This window comes from Taurulus bubalis (genome assembly GCF_910589615.1).
Source record: "Taurulus bubalis genome assembly, chromosome: 5".
In the NCBI taxonomy this organism is placed as follows: domain Eukaryota; kingdom Metazoa; phylum Chordata; class Actinopteri; order Perciformes; family Cottidae; genus Taurulus; species Taurulus bubalis.
The window spans coordinates 4,842,366-4,856,020 of record NC_136593.1 but is presented as its reverse complement, the minus strand read 5'-3'; the positions used below and the strand labels follow the sequence as shown (position 1 = coordinate 4,856,020).

Genomic DNA, 13,655 nt, shown 5'->3' with positions numbered 1-13,655 from the left:
CACCTCAACGCCAGTTGCATCACATCACAGCCGTACTTTGTTGAGCTTTATGCTCTGCTCGTCACCCTTATTTATATCTGGTCTTTATTTTGAGAAGAGTCACAATGCATCAAATGTTAATACAAAAGTAAAAACTAATGTTTTTCTCTCGGTCAAAAGGGGAAACGACACTCACTCGGCTGTCTGAGTCTGTTTCAGACGCTGTTAGACGATCGATAAGCACTATGTTTGAAGCATACGGGCCTCGGGAAGCGTCTTCATAATGTTTAGTGTCACCAGACTGCCATGACACACCTGTGACCTCACACTGAGCCGAAATGATGGGAGTTTCTGGCACAACTTAACTTTCTTGGAAAGTGTCTCACATGGAGATTTACAGATTCTGTTGGATGACTTGACAGACAGACAGGCAGGCAGGCAGACAGGTAGGTGTTGCACAGCAGGGGGCGCTGCAGGCAGTCCACAGGAGTTATACTAGTTTTTATTCAAAACTACCTTTAAAGAACAGTTTATCATTTCTGGTAAATCCTCTTGTTCGCTGTCATACGTGTGTCCAACACAGATATAAGTCCAGGATGTGTTTGCGTAGCTTAGCACAAAGACTGGAAGCAAGGGGAAACTGCTAGCATAGCGTCATCAAAAGAAAAGAATCCACTCTCCTACAACTCCAAAGCTGTTTGATTTACATGTTATTTATGTTAAGTTGCGCTTTAAAACCAAAAATCGTTTTTTTGTTTGCGCAGGTGGATTTTGGTTGCGGTGACAAGAGGATATCCAAAAATGTTCGACTGTTGTTTTAAGTAGAACACACACACACACACCCCGCTGCTCGGCACAATCTGCTCTCTGAACATTTTATTCCTTGAACATTGTAATTAATGAAGCAGTATTATTGAACTGTATATTGAAGCTTTTTATTAATATTATATTAATACAAGTATGTTTTGGGACAGATGGATGTTTTTCATCCTGAAGCAGATTTTGTACTAAAAGTTCTGATGGAATTTCCAAAAAGAACTTTCACGTTTATCGTTATCATTGAGTGTTTATTTTTTATACTTTTTTGTGTGTTTTATTTCATTGTATGTTGTGTTTTTCGTTTATTATTATTATTATTATTATTATTATTATTGACAAATGGGAAGCCAGACAGTGTTGGACCCCTCCCCCTCGCCACTGTTGTCTACGTTTCATGTTTTTGTTTTTGGGGAATGCCACTGAATTAAAGTGAAAATGAAAACTCCACATGCGACGATCCCGTTTGGTGTTGCGACAGCAGTTTGATTCTTCTGGAAGCCGCGGGGTTTGAACCGCCGTCTGCCCGCTGGCGAGCTGACGCAGCAATTAAACCAGAAGGCCGGTCTGACCGTTGAGCAGACTGAGCACCAGTCGCTCCGTGTGTCTTCGGGAACGCCGACCAAAACCGATGCCATGCAAAAATAAAAAAATGAAGCTATTTAATGATGCATTTTAAAATCGGGAAATCTTAGTGTCTTACAGCAGAATGTGTGCCAACCGTGTGAGTTTATCCCCCATGCCGATGCAGATTAAGTTTAAAGATCCCTGTCCTTCAGGGATCTTCATTGTTATTATTACAGGGACCTGCTTTGTTGAGCCTTCTACTGTTTACTTTGTGATTGTCGGCATTAAAAAAAGGAGATTATTGCAGTCGTGGCAACTTTTCAACGGTCTCATGAACCTCTGGGTACCGATTTGGCTTCTGATAAGTTATAACTCATGGATAAGTTAGCAGGCGTTCAGTTGATCGTTAAAACAATGCAAGGCAATGCAAAGTTCTTGATACATAAAAGGCATTAGGAAAATAGTCACGGTAGAAGGCTTAGCAATTTAAAAAGGGTAATATATATATATATATATATATATATATATATATATATATATATATATATATATATATATTCATTCATTCTCTGAACTGGAGGGTTTTTACCAACTTTTACATTCAGTTAAAACCTTTTAGCTTGATGCCAGTACTTTAAGACTTTATCCTTTTTTGTTAATCTACATTTAGACTAATTGAATTGAAGATTCACAATTCTCCACCAGAGAATGTCCCTGGCAGGGCAGAGAGGTCTTTGAAACGGCATTTAGATGTGAAACACTTTTTTGGCGTTTGTAATTCCCTAATATTTTCTAATCAAAATAAAAACTTTCCTGGAAAGACCTATGCAATTTGGTCTTAATTATAGGGACGTTTCAAGTTATTTATTTAGAAATTGGGGAATGTTGGGGAGCACTTTTGACCTATTGTCTGTCCAGAAACATTTGTTTCCCAAAAAACACCAACATTAAAACCAAAAAAAAGACACAGTTCCCGTCAGCACTTCAGCACCCTCAACACTCGAGGAGATTTCGATGACTCTGCGGTTCAGCAGCACGAAACGCAACCTTTCAACTTCCTCTATTTCCTGTCTGTCGGTGCCGCTCATCATTAAATTCGGCCGATTTCCTTTTGAGGGACACTGAAACAGACCGCGGGCAGAGATACTGTACGAGGAAGTGTGATCAGCAAAACCGGCCAGCTGACCTCTGATTGGCATCCTCTGGGCCAGCAGGTCAGCTGACCAATAGGAAAGGATCTCTGTTCCAGGCCCGGCTGCCAGAAGAAACCGTGACGAAGAAGCTAATTCAGTTGTCGGGCACTTCATCACATGCAGAGAGAGATTGGAGCCAAACAGGATTTCTGTTTGGAACAAAGAGGCTGATGACAATGACACTGCACATCTTGTGCTTCTCACATCGGCCTTTTGTCCCATCAGTCGCTCAGAATATGCATCAAAATGTATAAAGCACACATGAGCTCGTTGTTTTCATTCATACTTCATGAGAAAATAGTAAAAATGTCCAACTTTTCAATGTGAGAAAAAGTCTGCAACATCAAAATAGAATCGTTTCATGACAAACGACAGGATTTTACAACAAATTTAAAGAAAATGTGTTGATAAATTAAACTCACCATCAAATTCATCAACATATTTTCTTTCAGCCGCTCGCCATGAAACGGTTTTTGATGTTGCGGAATTGAAAAGTTTGACATTTTTACTATTTTCTCATGAAGTGCCGCACTAACTAGAATGAAAACAATAAGCTTGTGTGTGCTTTATACATTCTGATGCATATTCTGACACAGTTTCTGTTATTAAGATCATTAATTCAAAGGATGAGCTGGTGGTGTGCAGCAACTAGATGTATTCAGGGTTCAGAACGATTGTGTCCAACCTGGAAATATGGTTTGGTAAGTAAACAGTTAGGTTTGACAGCTTTAACTTTAGTTCATGTTAGTCAAGTGTTCACTTCAGTCAATGAAAACCTTTTAAGTTCCCGGTAGAAACTAGTTTAGACAAAATCTTTACCTGCGAAGTGGAATTTGGGATAAATCCTCTTTATTTGTCATGTCACAGTAGTTTAGTTTTGTCCTGCTGCCGAAGTACATTAATGTAAGTGCATTGCATTGAATACAATATATGTAGCTGCCAACACTATACAATAAAAATTAATGAAGGTTTTGCATGTGGTTTGAAGGAGAGTTAATGAGGAGAAAACATATTTATAGTGTTGAGCGTGAGGCACTTTTTTTTTTATATTACTTGTAGATTAAACTGTTAGTTAATTCAGTTAAAGCACATTTTTTTCTCCCTGGTTTGAGAACCGTGAAGTAGAAAGCAGAGAAAGTCTCTGTATTCATGGTACTGTGAGGCGTTCTGGGTATTCTGTCGTATCTCGTGAAATTCCTTTGATTAACAGTCGGAGCAGAGATACACCAGAGGGATGTGACACTGATAGTAAACCCTTTCTCGCTTCCTCTTATCTTTCGTGTTTCTTTCTTGTTTGTTCGACTGCGTTCCGGTTCAGAGTGCTGATCGGAGGTTTAGACGGTCAGCGGGACAAGGGCCGAGAGACACCCACGACCTCTGGCCCCTCGCTCTCGCTCGCTTTGCTCCTTGATTCATGTTTTTCTCACTTTTTACATGAGTCAGCTGAGTGTGTGTGTGTGTGTGTGTGTGTGTGTGTATCTCGGTGTCCTTCACACAGTGTCTTAATTCCCTTGTCTTGTATTTAATCAGTCAGTCTCAAGGCATCACAGAAGTGAGACCACTTCCCAGGAGTCAAAACAAAATATATCAAGGGTAATGCTTAATATCAGCCCGTCAGCAGCATTATCTCATTGACAGAACATAATCAGGGTTTTTGATTTTGCATAATTTTTTTCAGCGGCATGACATCGATAGCCCCCTAAAAATAAAATGCACACCATAAAAACTGATGACATTTGTGTTTACTGCTAATAGGGAATGTTAGCATGCTAACATGCTAAGCTAAGATAGCAAAGATGGCAGACTGTGTGTAGGTGAACATGCACGAGGGTCATTTCTGTGCACGTTTCCTCCTCACCTGTAACACCATTACCATGTATGTTTGGAAAAAACAGTTGTAATTCTATAAAACTGAATTCTCCTCAAATTTCTCTTCAAATTGTTGACACTTACAAAAATACTGTCTTAATAAAGATGGTCTCATTTGGATACGTCATATCAAATGTATATTTAAATGACATTTCATGCCTTTTCTTTTCTCAAGGCCATAACAAAAAAATGTGCAGGTGGACCATGTTAGTCCAACTATAATTTATTTGAAACTTATTTAAATAGCATTATTTTTCAGGCAGCATGATTGTCAGGAGTAGAAGCACATTGCCTCTTTGGTGGCACTAAATTGGGCAAAATTGGCTGAAAATAACAGAAGCTCTTCTTGGTGAGTTCAGATAAGAAACACAGTCAGTGTATTTGTTGTGAGCTTTCACTAATGTCTATAAAGTTGGTTCAAACCGGCTGTCAGGGGCGAGTAAACAGCAAACGCTGCTGATTAAAATCTCCTTGCAAGTGAACGAGGCAGTAAACCTCAGAGTCCTGCACCCGTGTATTGTCTGCCTGCTTCCTGCTATTGTTCTGTGTGCGTGCAGTTTGACCTTTTGACCTTCGCTCTGGCCAGACTCACCTTGCTGCGTCTGTCATCGGTTCTTGAAAGTCAAGCGACATTTCAGACAGGAAAAGAGACTCAGCTCTTCACGCATTTGCTCCTTTTCATTCTGTGGAGCAGACGTGGAGTTGTGTCAGCTGACGAGGAAATCCGTCCAAAAATCACAGCGCTCCGCTGGGACGACCAGGCGGGGAAATCCGCCCAAAACTTCCTGTCAGGAAGAGAGAGGATTTCTCACACACATTCTCTCTCTCTCTCTCTTTCTCTCTCTCTCTCTCTCCCTCTCTCTTTATCTCTCTTCCAATGTCTCAAAGTGTTTACACTTAGATTATGTTACTAAGTTACTTTTCACAAGAAACTTTTAGATGATACATTATATGTTAGGATATGATGCAGTTCCTTGTAATCTTGTGTACTTCTAATCTACCCAGTAGTATACAAAGTATTACAACATTGAAATGATGTATTCGTTGGCAATAAAAATGGAATAATATTATGCAATAATATAACACTGTGAAATGGCCGATTCTACATAATGAGTACTTTTACATTTGATACTTTAAGTACATTTTGCTGATATACTTTGACACAAGAATGGAGTATTTTAGACTAGTATTTCTACTTTTACTTCAGTGAAGGATCTGAGTACTTCTTCTGGCGATCTGTAGTATCATACAGGTTGGACAGTGAGAGAAGGGTGTGGTGTGTATTACTACAAGTATACTACAGAATACTGCTGTTACTACTACCATTGTGACTCGTGCTACTGTAACTGCTACTACACGTACTAATGCTGCAGTCACTACTACAGGAGGAGGAGGAGGAAGAGGAGGAGGAGGAGGAGGAGGAGAAGGAGGAGATGACCTCTGCGGGGAGGTTCCTACTTTGCCACTTTCTGTTGTTGTGTTTTTTTTAGTTTTTCTGTTCTCTTCCTAGATTAGAGAGGAAAAGACGTGACGCCAGCAGTCCTTCCAGCCTCTCGGCCTCGCCGGACAGAGCTCAGCGGAGCGTTAATTCGTTATGATTCGTTTGTTAGTTACTAAATAACAGTTATTGTGTCCGTCAGACTTAAAATGAGATAACCCCAACACTGCCTGGATCCACCCTGTCGTCTCTGTTTTTATATATTTCAAGTACTTCTCAGTTTTTGCATCGATTAACAGCAGGTTACTTCATTTTTTTTTGTTTTGTCCACGTATTATTGTTGCAATAGAGGTCTATTGTTTTCTAATAGTTTTGTTTTTCCTGCACAGAGGATGTCGTTATGTGTGTGTTTTTCCTGTCGATAGCAGAGCCGGTTGTGTTCGAGGGTCAAACTAGATACAAGAGGAGAAAACTGATTGACAGAACCGGCGCTGCCTGAAAACATTCTCTACTTTTTCCACTGATTTTTATATATATTTTTACTGAGTGAGGAGGGCGCTGGGTTGGTGGATTTGTTTTCCCCCCCTGGATGTGACACTTTGCAGCCATGCTGCTGCTGCTGCTGCTGCTCTGCCTGCAAACTTCACTGCAAGAACAGGTAACACACCTCTGTGACACTGAGATAATACATCACCTGCTTAGATCGCTATCTGGCAAGTGGGCTGCTTTACTCTCTGATGAATGCAAATACACTAATCGTTTTTCAGAATAGTTTTGCTCGTGTTTGTGCAAAAACTAATGTCCTTTTTGGTCACCGAATGAATCAAAAGTTGTGAATGGAGTGGACTCAGGCAAACCGTTTTGCATAAATTGAAGTACAATAACAGTACAATCTTGACAAAAGCCCAAACATAATACAACCTTACTTGACTAGCGATTCATTATTGTACCGTCGGAAAGTTAGGGGACTTGCAAGAGACGATTACAAGAATCAAAGCAGCAGAGGTTGAGATATGCTGACTTTTAGTCACGTTTCAAAAAGACAAAAAGTCTATAGTCATGCCAGCTTCTCTGTGAGGTTGCATTGAAGCACAGAGCATTTTGATCCGGATGCTTCCAGTATATCGGCACGCTAACATGCTCACAGGGTTACAACATGCTGATGTTCAGCGAGAAAAATATTTACTTTCTGTTTATTAGCACCAGTACAGTTGAGGGGATGTAATTAGTTTATTTGAACATGAACCACATTTTGAAGGAAGCTGAAATGCTTTTGTGGTGTGGCGCTCATTAAAAAGTTATATGGTCAACAAAGAATTTGTGAGTGTCTGAACCAAATTGTATGGCAATGTATCCGATAGCTGTCAAAACATTTCACTCAAAAACATGATGCCAGTCCATCAAAAAGTCGTCAGTGATGAATAAGTGAAAACGTCGACATGCTGATGGCACCAGAGAAGAAGGCAGGGGACCATGAATGCTGTAAAAAAAAAGTGTCACGAGTTCTCTGCATCAAACTGAACCCTGGCTTTCTGTTCATTTGTAGTATAGAAGCCGAGCTGAGAGAACCCACCATGACGTCACTGTGACATCATCAGGGTGATTTCGTTTCTCAGACTTGACAGATGCTCCAGAGAGCCACAGAATGGAGCGCTCCTTTAACAACGCAGCTGAACTCAATTCCACAAATAGAGACACTTGCACCTTGTTGACAACCACTAAAACTGATCCAGCAGCTGCAAGCTCTGCTTCTTCTTTATTCAGGGAAAAAAGAGAAACTTGTCATCTCCAGAATAGCAGTTATGTTTGTCAAACTGGAAACCAGTGACAACCCAGTGTGTTTGTCCAGTCAGGTGTCACAGAGGGATCGCTGTCTAAATTCAACTTTTACCGAAATTACATCTGTCTTCAGCTGTCTTCATATTGGCCCTCTTCACATTTTGAATTGCGCAACAGCTGCACAGCAATTTCCCTCTGGATGGATAAAGTTGTATCTGATCTGATTCAACCACATGACCACATAGATCAGAGAAAGGGATCAGGGAAACTGGGGCTGCAGCAGGTTGTCGTCCAAGATGTTTTCAGTACGATTAGTTGTTCGCCATCTTGAGTGAATTTAAATTAATCAACAAACAACAGACATTTTTAATGTGGAAATACACATTAAAACATATTTTGCATTGTGGCATTCAATTGATCAGAAGATTGACACTTTTAAGATTTTTTTTCTCCATACTTTCTGATGAGAAGAGTTTGATTTTGAGGAGTAAATATTTCATGTATGAATCAGATGTATCCATATCCCAGTAAACCCAGCATGGTAGCTGTGGTAGTGTCCCATTCTGTCCAGTATTCACTGTCTGTGGAGTTGCCCTCACTACTAAAACATTTCCTCAAATATCTGCATTGCTGGTTCTCACACAGACAAACGCTTTGAAAAGGATTCTCCACTTACGTTGTTTTAAGTGTGTTTTTATATGTGAAAAGTGACTAATTTCATTCACTCAAGTACTGTTTGTGTACAGTTTAAAGGTACTTATACTTCCAGTTTATACTCCACTATTTAATATTTCTACCCCTTGAAGGGAAATATTGTGCTTTTCACGTCACTTTCACACAACTTTAGCTACTGGTTACTTTGCAGGTTCAAAGTTAACATGCAAAAACATTTGATCAATAAATAAAATATAATTTTTTATAATTTGAAATACTCAACAGTAAACAAAGTAGTTTAAATGAACTCAACTAGCTGCCACTTTGAAACACTGCTGACACATGAATACATCAATGATAGTGAACCACTGGTGAAATGAATATGATGAATACACACATACTTTAGTGTCACATGTTGTCTTTGTTTTCTCTCGCATGCATCGTTAGTATTTCGTGAGCTCATGTGGACTGAGCACCCCACATGGGACACACGAATAAAGGATTTCCCTCATTCATCCAGTCGCTGTATTAGACTGTAATAGATAAATCTCCTGTGCACCCTCAGACTCCTCTTCCTGGTCGCTGTGATATCTCACAGAGGGTGGACATGCACACCTCTTGCACTTCTTGTGCCGCTCACAGCAGCTGCGCCCAAGGCTTCAGCAGCGGGGGCACCACCAACTGCAGGTACACGTGCCAGGATGCACGCTGTGTTTTCACTTCAATGTAGTTCAAAGTGGGGTTTGTAGTAGTGGTAGTAGTAGTATGTGAATGAAGCATGTTCACTGTGTGCTGCAGTTACGTGGTGGAGATCGGCGGCAGGGAGATGGCGTTGGATGGATGTCAGCGCATCTGTACGAAGGGGTTGATGCAGCCACAATGCTGCCCACAGCACTGGGGACCTCTTTGTCTCTGTAAGACACACACACACACACACACACACACACGCACACACACACACTCACACACACGCACTCACACACACGCACATGCACACACACATACCTCAGGTAGAGCCAGTGGTCTCTGGTGTCTGATTAAAAAGGTGAACCTTGACGTCATTGAGTCACACTAGCCAATCAAATACATGCAAAGACCCACAGATGACATGAATAATTATACTGTGCACCTGTTGTCACAGTGATAACTTTAACTTAATAGCGGTGCGGATACATTTAATACTAATTTCCGGTGATAATCCTATATATTCATGATAATATGTTGTTGTGTTTTTAGTAGAAAATAATCATATGTATTTGTTATGTTCATTTAACGATCTAACAGGCACACATCTCATTTTACACACAGTATACAGAGTTTCAGAGAACATTTAAAGCATTTAAAGAGGTAAGAGCAAGAGGTCAGTCAACCAATCATGCTCCTTTTAATCAAGTGTTTAATATCTTTGTAATATATAGAGCCAAATAGTATTTAGAAGCACGTGAATTGTGAATTTTAATTAATCATTGCTGAATATGTTGTGTTGACTGACAGAAAATTGATATATAACTAACTATGATTTGGGTTTTTGACCGTTCCTCAGACAAAACACAATATTTGGAGTTTGACCATCTGGAAATTAAAATAATCAACAGATAAATCGATGGTGAAAATAATACTCTTTTAAAAATCTATATTTCAAGTGTCCTACATTTAAAAAGAGAAAAGTAACGGCCACTTACCAAGAAGGCGGGACTCGTCTGTTTTTCTGTAGTTCTGATTGGTTGACTCATTGAGCGTCAGTCCTTTCCACCAATCATGTCCCGCTATGACCACGGGACTGCGCAGCTCTCCTTTCGTCTCACAGGTAGAACAAAATAAACGTTAGAACATCTGGTCGAGTTAATTGGGACTTTCTGTTGCCTTATTTTGTTTTTGTGCCGTCAGTTGTGTGTGTACGACAACAAGTAAGATACTTTAATAACTTATTTATGCTTAGAGAAGGTTAGTTAGCTTGTAATTAACCGGTTTCCGAAAGAAGTCGCTTTTAGCTTTTAGCTTTTAGCTTAATCTAAAGTAACGTCAACGTCACTAGTTTTGCGTCAGTGCTGTGAATTTAAATTACTGGCCGTTATATGCCCTCATTGCTTCCACTAAACTATCCTGAATAGTTAAGGTATAGAGACCTGTGCAGGTGTTCTCAATTAGGAATATAATTACATTTCACATTCATTAAAAAAATATATGTTATTAAAATGATTATGGCTTTTTTGTAGCAGTGGCCATTAGAGGCACTGAAATTGACAAGAAATGTGATTCAGACACATGGTATCATAAACAATGAACAGTGATAATGTACCTGTCACCTGTCTCTCTCTCTCTCTCTCTGTATCACCTGTCTGTCTGTAGCCTGTCCTAGCTGGTCTGGGAAGACCTGTAGCTTCCACGGAACCTGTTTGGATGGAGACCTCGGCAATGGGACCTGCATCTGTGATGTCAGTATCCTGTCTGTGTTTAACTTACTATACCATTGTTTCTGTATTTAAAGGGCACAGTAGCTATAGCCATTAACAATAACGACCACTGCTCAACTCATTCTACGTCTCTGACAGGAGATTTAGATGTTTTTGTGTGTGTCTGATGTGTTTCTGCTTTTGGTGAAGTTGTGGATTTGGAAACAAATGTAATGTCGTATAGATTGTTGATGTCTTGGTTTCCTCTCTTTAGGACGGCTACTCTGGTTTTGCCTGTCAGGAGTGTAAGAAAGAAAACTTCTTTGGAGAAAAGTGTGATAAAGGTAGGTTGATGTCATCCTGTATGAGACTCTAAAGCCTATAAAAAGAAAAAATACTGAGGCAAAAAAAAAAACAACCTTCAAATTGTTTCGTCAACAGCTGCAAAAATGTCCCACTGTTGTTTGAAAAGCTGTCCTCTGTCTGCGTGTCTGTCTGGACAGAGTGTGACTGTGCGAATGGAGTGTGTACTAAAGGTCCAGAAGGTGATGGAGAGTGTTTGTGTCAGCCGCCGTACACCGGGAAGCGCTGTGACCAAGGTAGGACCATGACATGCCGTATTAAACTGTAGTAGATTATATAAACCATATTTAACAACCCTATTACTGCATGCTATCAGGCTAACATATATCATTCACAGATATCAAAATAGAGAATGCATTATGCTGAATTTTCCCCTCTAATAATGTCAGTCTCAGAAAATATCCTATCAACCTAAAAATCATGTTTGGTTTCATTGACATAACAATTTCATAGTGATAGATGATGCTATATTCGTATCTTTAGATAAACGAGGACTGTCCTGTTCTGCCTGAGCTCTGATTGATATTCAGTTGTGTGTTTTTTTAGGAATATATTGTATTTACACCTCTTGAACGGTGAGACATTAAAGAAGCTAAAGTTTTGTTTCCAAAACACAAGCGTGTCTCTTTATTCAGACAAGCTTTGGCTGAATAAACTACAGTCTAAAACTGGCAAAATTATTATTTAAAACTGGAACAGTCTGATCAGAGAATATACTAGATAAGACACACTGTGCTTAGTATTACGGTTTTCTACCCCGTGGCGTTTCTGTTGGTGGAACACACTGTGACACGTATTGCATTTATTGCTCCAGTTTGTTTTTAGCTCCGTGTGACGATTAATTGTTTCCCATAGTGAGCTGCTGTTGTTTTTTGTGTGTTGTTGGCAGTGAGTAGCAGGTGCAGTAGCTGCAGCCCCTACTCGTACTGTAAAGGAGAAGCCGCCGACTGTGAATGTTTGCCCGGATACAGGAAGACGAAACTGGGCAAATGCGCAAGTAAACACACAACTCAGTAGTCATTTCTCAAGTTTTGGTTCCCATATATTAGTTTTATATGATGCTATTTCTTGTCTCCCGGTTCATCTGTTTAATATGTTACATGACAATGTAAAGCCTGTTGAAAGGTAAGGTGAGTAAGACTATAGACCTTGTGTTGCCCATCTTCTGCCCCACACATTTGGCAGGTAACACAGTCACCCGTTAAAGCGAAACACCGGTTAAGTCTTTGATCACAATCTATTTATCTTGTTGACCTTTTTTTTAATCGATAAAGTCAGACTCATGAGTCTATGTCACGTTGTTTGACGTTCTGTACTTGACCACAGATGAGGTCGTTGTATGCAGTAAACTGTATGCTATCAATTAATCGCTAGGTTTAGCAAAATAAATGCTAGGTTTCTCCAGCAAATACATATAGACTGTATTCGACTGTAAGCTAATACTCTCCGCCCTTAGATTGTATGACTCTGACATACTTTCGTTGCCAAACTGCGTGCTCACTCTTGCATTCGTCTTCATTGTTTACAAACTGTAAAAGCGTCTACAGAGTGATGACGTAAAATGTCCATCGCACAACATGACCTTTCCTCTGGCGCCACCTTCAGGACAAACTTTACATTTTTCCACAGATCTCAGAATAGTGGTTTATTTCTCATCCACCCAATAATTTTATTTTCTGTGTGCCGAACACTATATTTTGATGGCGTCTCAAAAGTCCTGAAAGATTTTCCTCAGATTTTTGTAGATAGCAAAAACTGGTCTAGAAGAACATTACAGCAAAGGACGATAGTCAGATTAACTCGAACCAGGGCAAGAACAAGACCTTGACCCACAACGGATTTCTTTGTCTCACTCTCTGTTCCTTACCCTCTAGAACTAGACTAGAAGCAGGTCTAGTACTCTTTATTTTAATTATAATTTCAATAAACAATAATGTTTTGTGAATGTTTGTTTTTGTCTTGAGGATAAAAAATAAAAGAGTCTCATCTGGACTGAGTTAGATGTTTGTATTCCGGATCAGGTATTTGCTCACCGAGGGATTGTGACGTCAACGCCCAGTGCTCCTCACAGGGGTCAAGGGTCACCTGCGTCTGCAAGCCGGGCTACCAGGGCGACGGCAAAATCTGCGTACCCAAAAACCCTTGCTCCGAGAACAACGGCGGGTGTCCCATCAACTCGACCGTCTGTGTCTTCAAAGGACCCAACAAGGTGAGGGTCCCTCCAGAACCAGAACCAGAACCCGGTCTAGTACAAGACATGTCCTTGAACTAGAGTCACCATCAGTACCAAGACCAACAACACAGAGAGTTGATGTCAGAACAAATATTCACAAGTAATTTTTGTGTCCAGAATTTAAACCAGAGCTAAATTCTAAAACTGTGTTTACCCACACTGTCTTTGTCTGTCTGTCCGACTGTCTGTCTGTCTGTCTGTATTTCTACATGTCTGTCTGTCAGTCCAGCTGCGAGTGCATGTTTGGCATGTCCCCTGAAGGTGGCAGCGCTGAGTTTGGTTGTCGGCTGGTCTCTGCCTGCTCAGCAGACACCTGCGACCCCACAGCTGTCTGTCAAACTGAACTGGATGGACATGCCAGGTCAGTCTGT

General features: G+C 40.3%; 1 protein-coding gene across 1 annotated transcript in view; it reads left to right on the top strand.

Annotated features, from left to right (window-relative positions):
* Positions 1-6,469: 6,469 nt before the first annotated feature.
* stab1 (stabilin 1) overlaps positions 6,470-13,655 on the top strand; it is a gene marked incomplete at its 5' end in the record, with an annotated part of 59,741 nt that continues 52,555 nt past the window's right edge. Inside the window, 9 exons of the mRNA XM_079218251.1 lie at positions 6,470-6,520; positions 8,861-8,982; positions 9,094-9,209; positions 10,645-10,730; positions 10,963-11,032; positions 11,192-11,287; positions 11,941-12,048; positions 13,073-13,260; positions 13,509-13,645. Of these exons, the coding sequence (XP_079074377.1) occupies positions 6,470-6,520; positions 8,861-8,982; positions 9,094-9,209; positions 10,645-10,730; positions 10,963-11,032; positions 11,192-11,287; positions 11,941-12,048; positions 13,073-13,260; positions 13,509-13,645 (974 nt within the window). The remainder of the gene's footprint in view (positions 6,521-8,860; positions 8,983-9,093; positions 9,210-10,644; positions 10,731-10,962; positions 11,033-11,191; positions 11,288-11,940; positions 12,049-13,072; positions 13,261-13,508; positions 13,646-13,655) is intronic.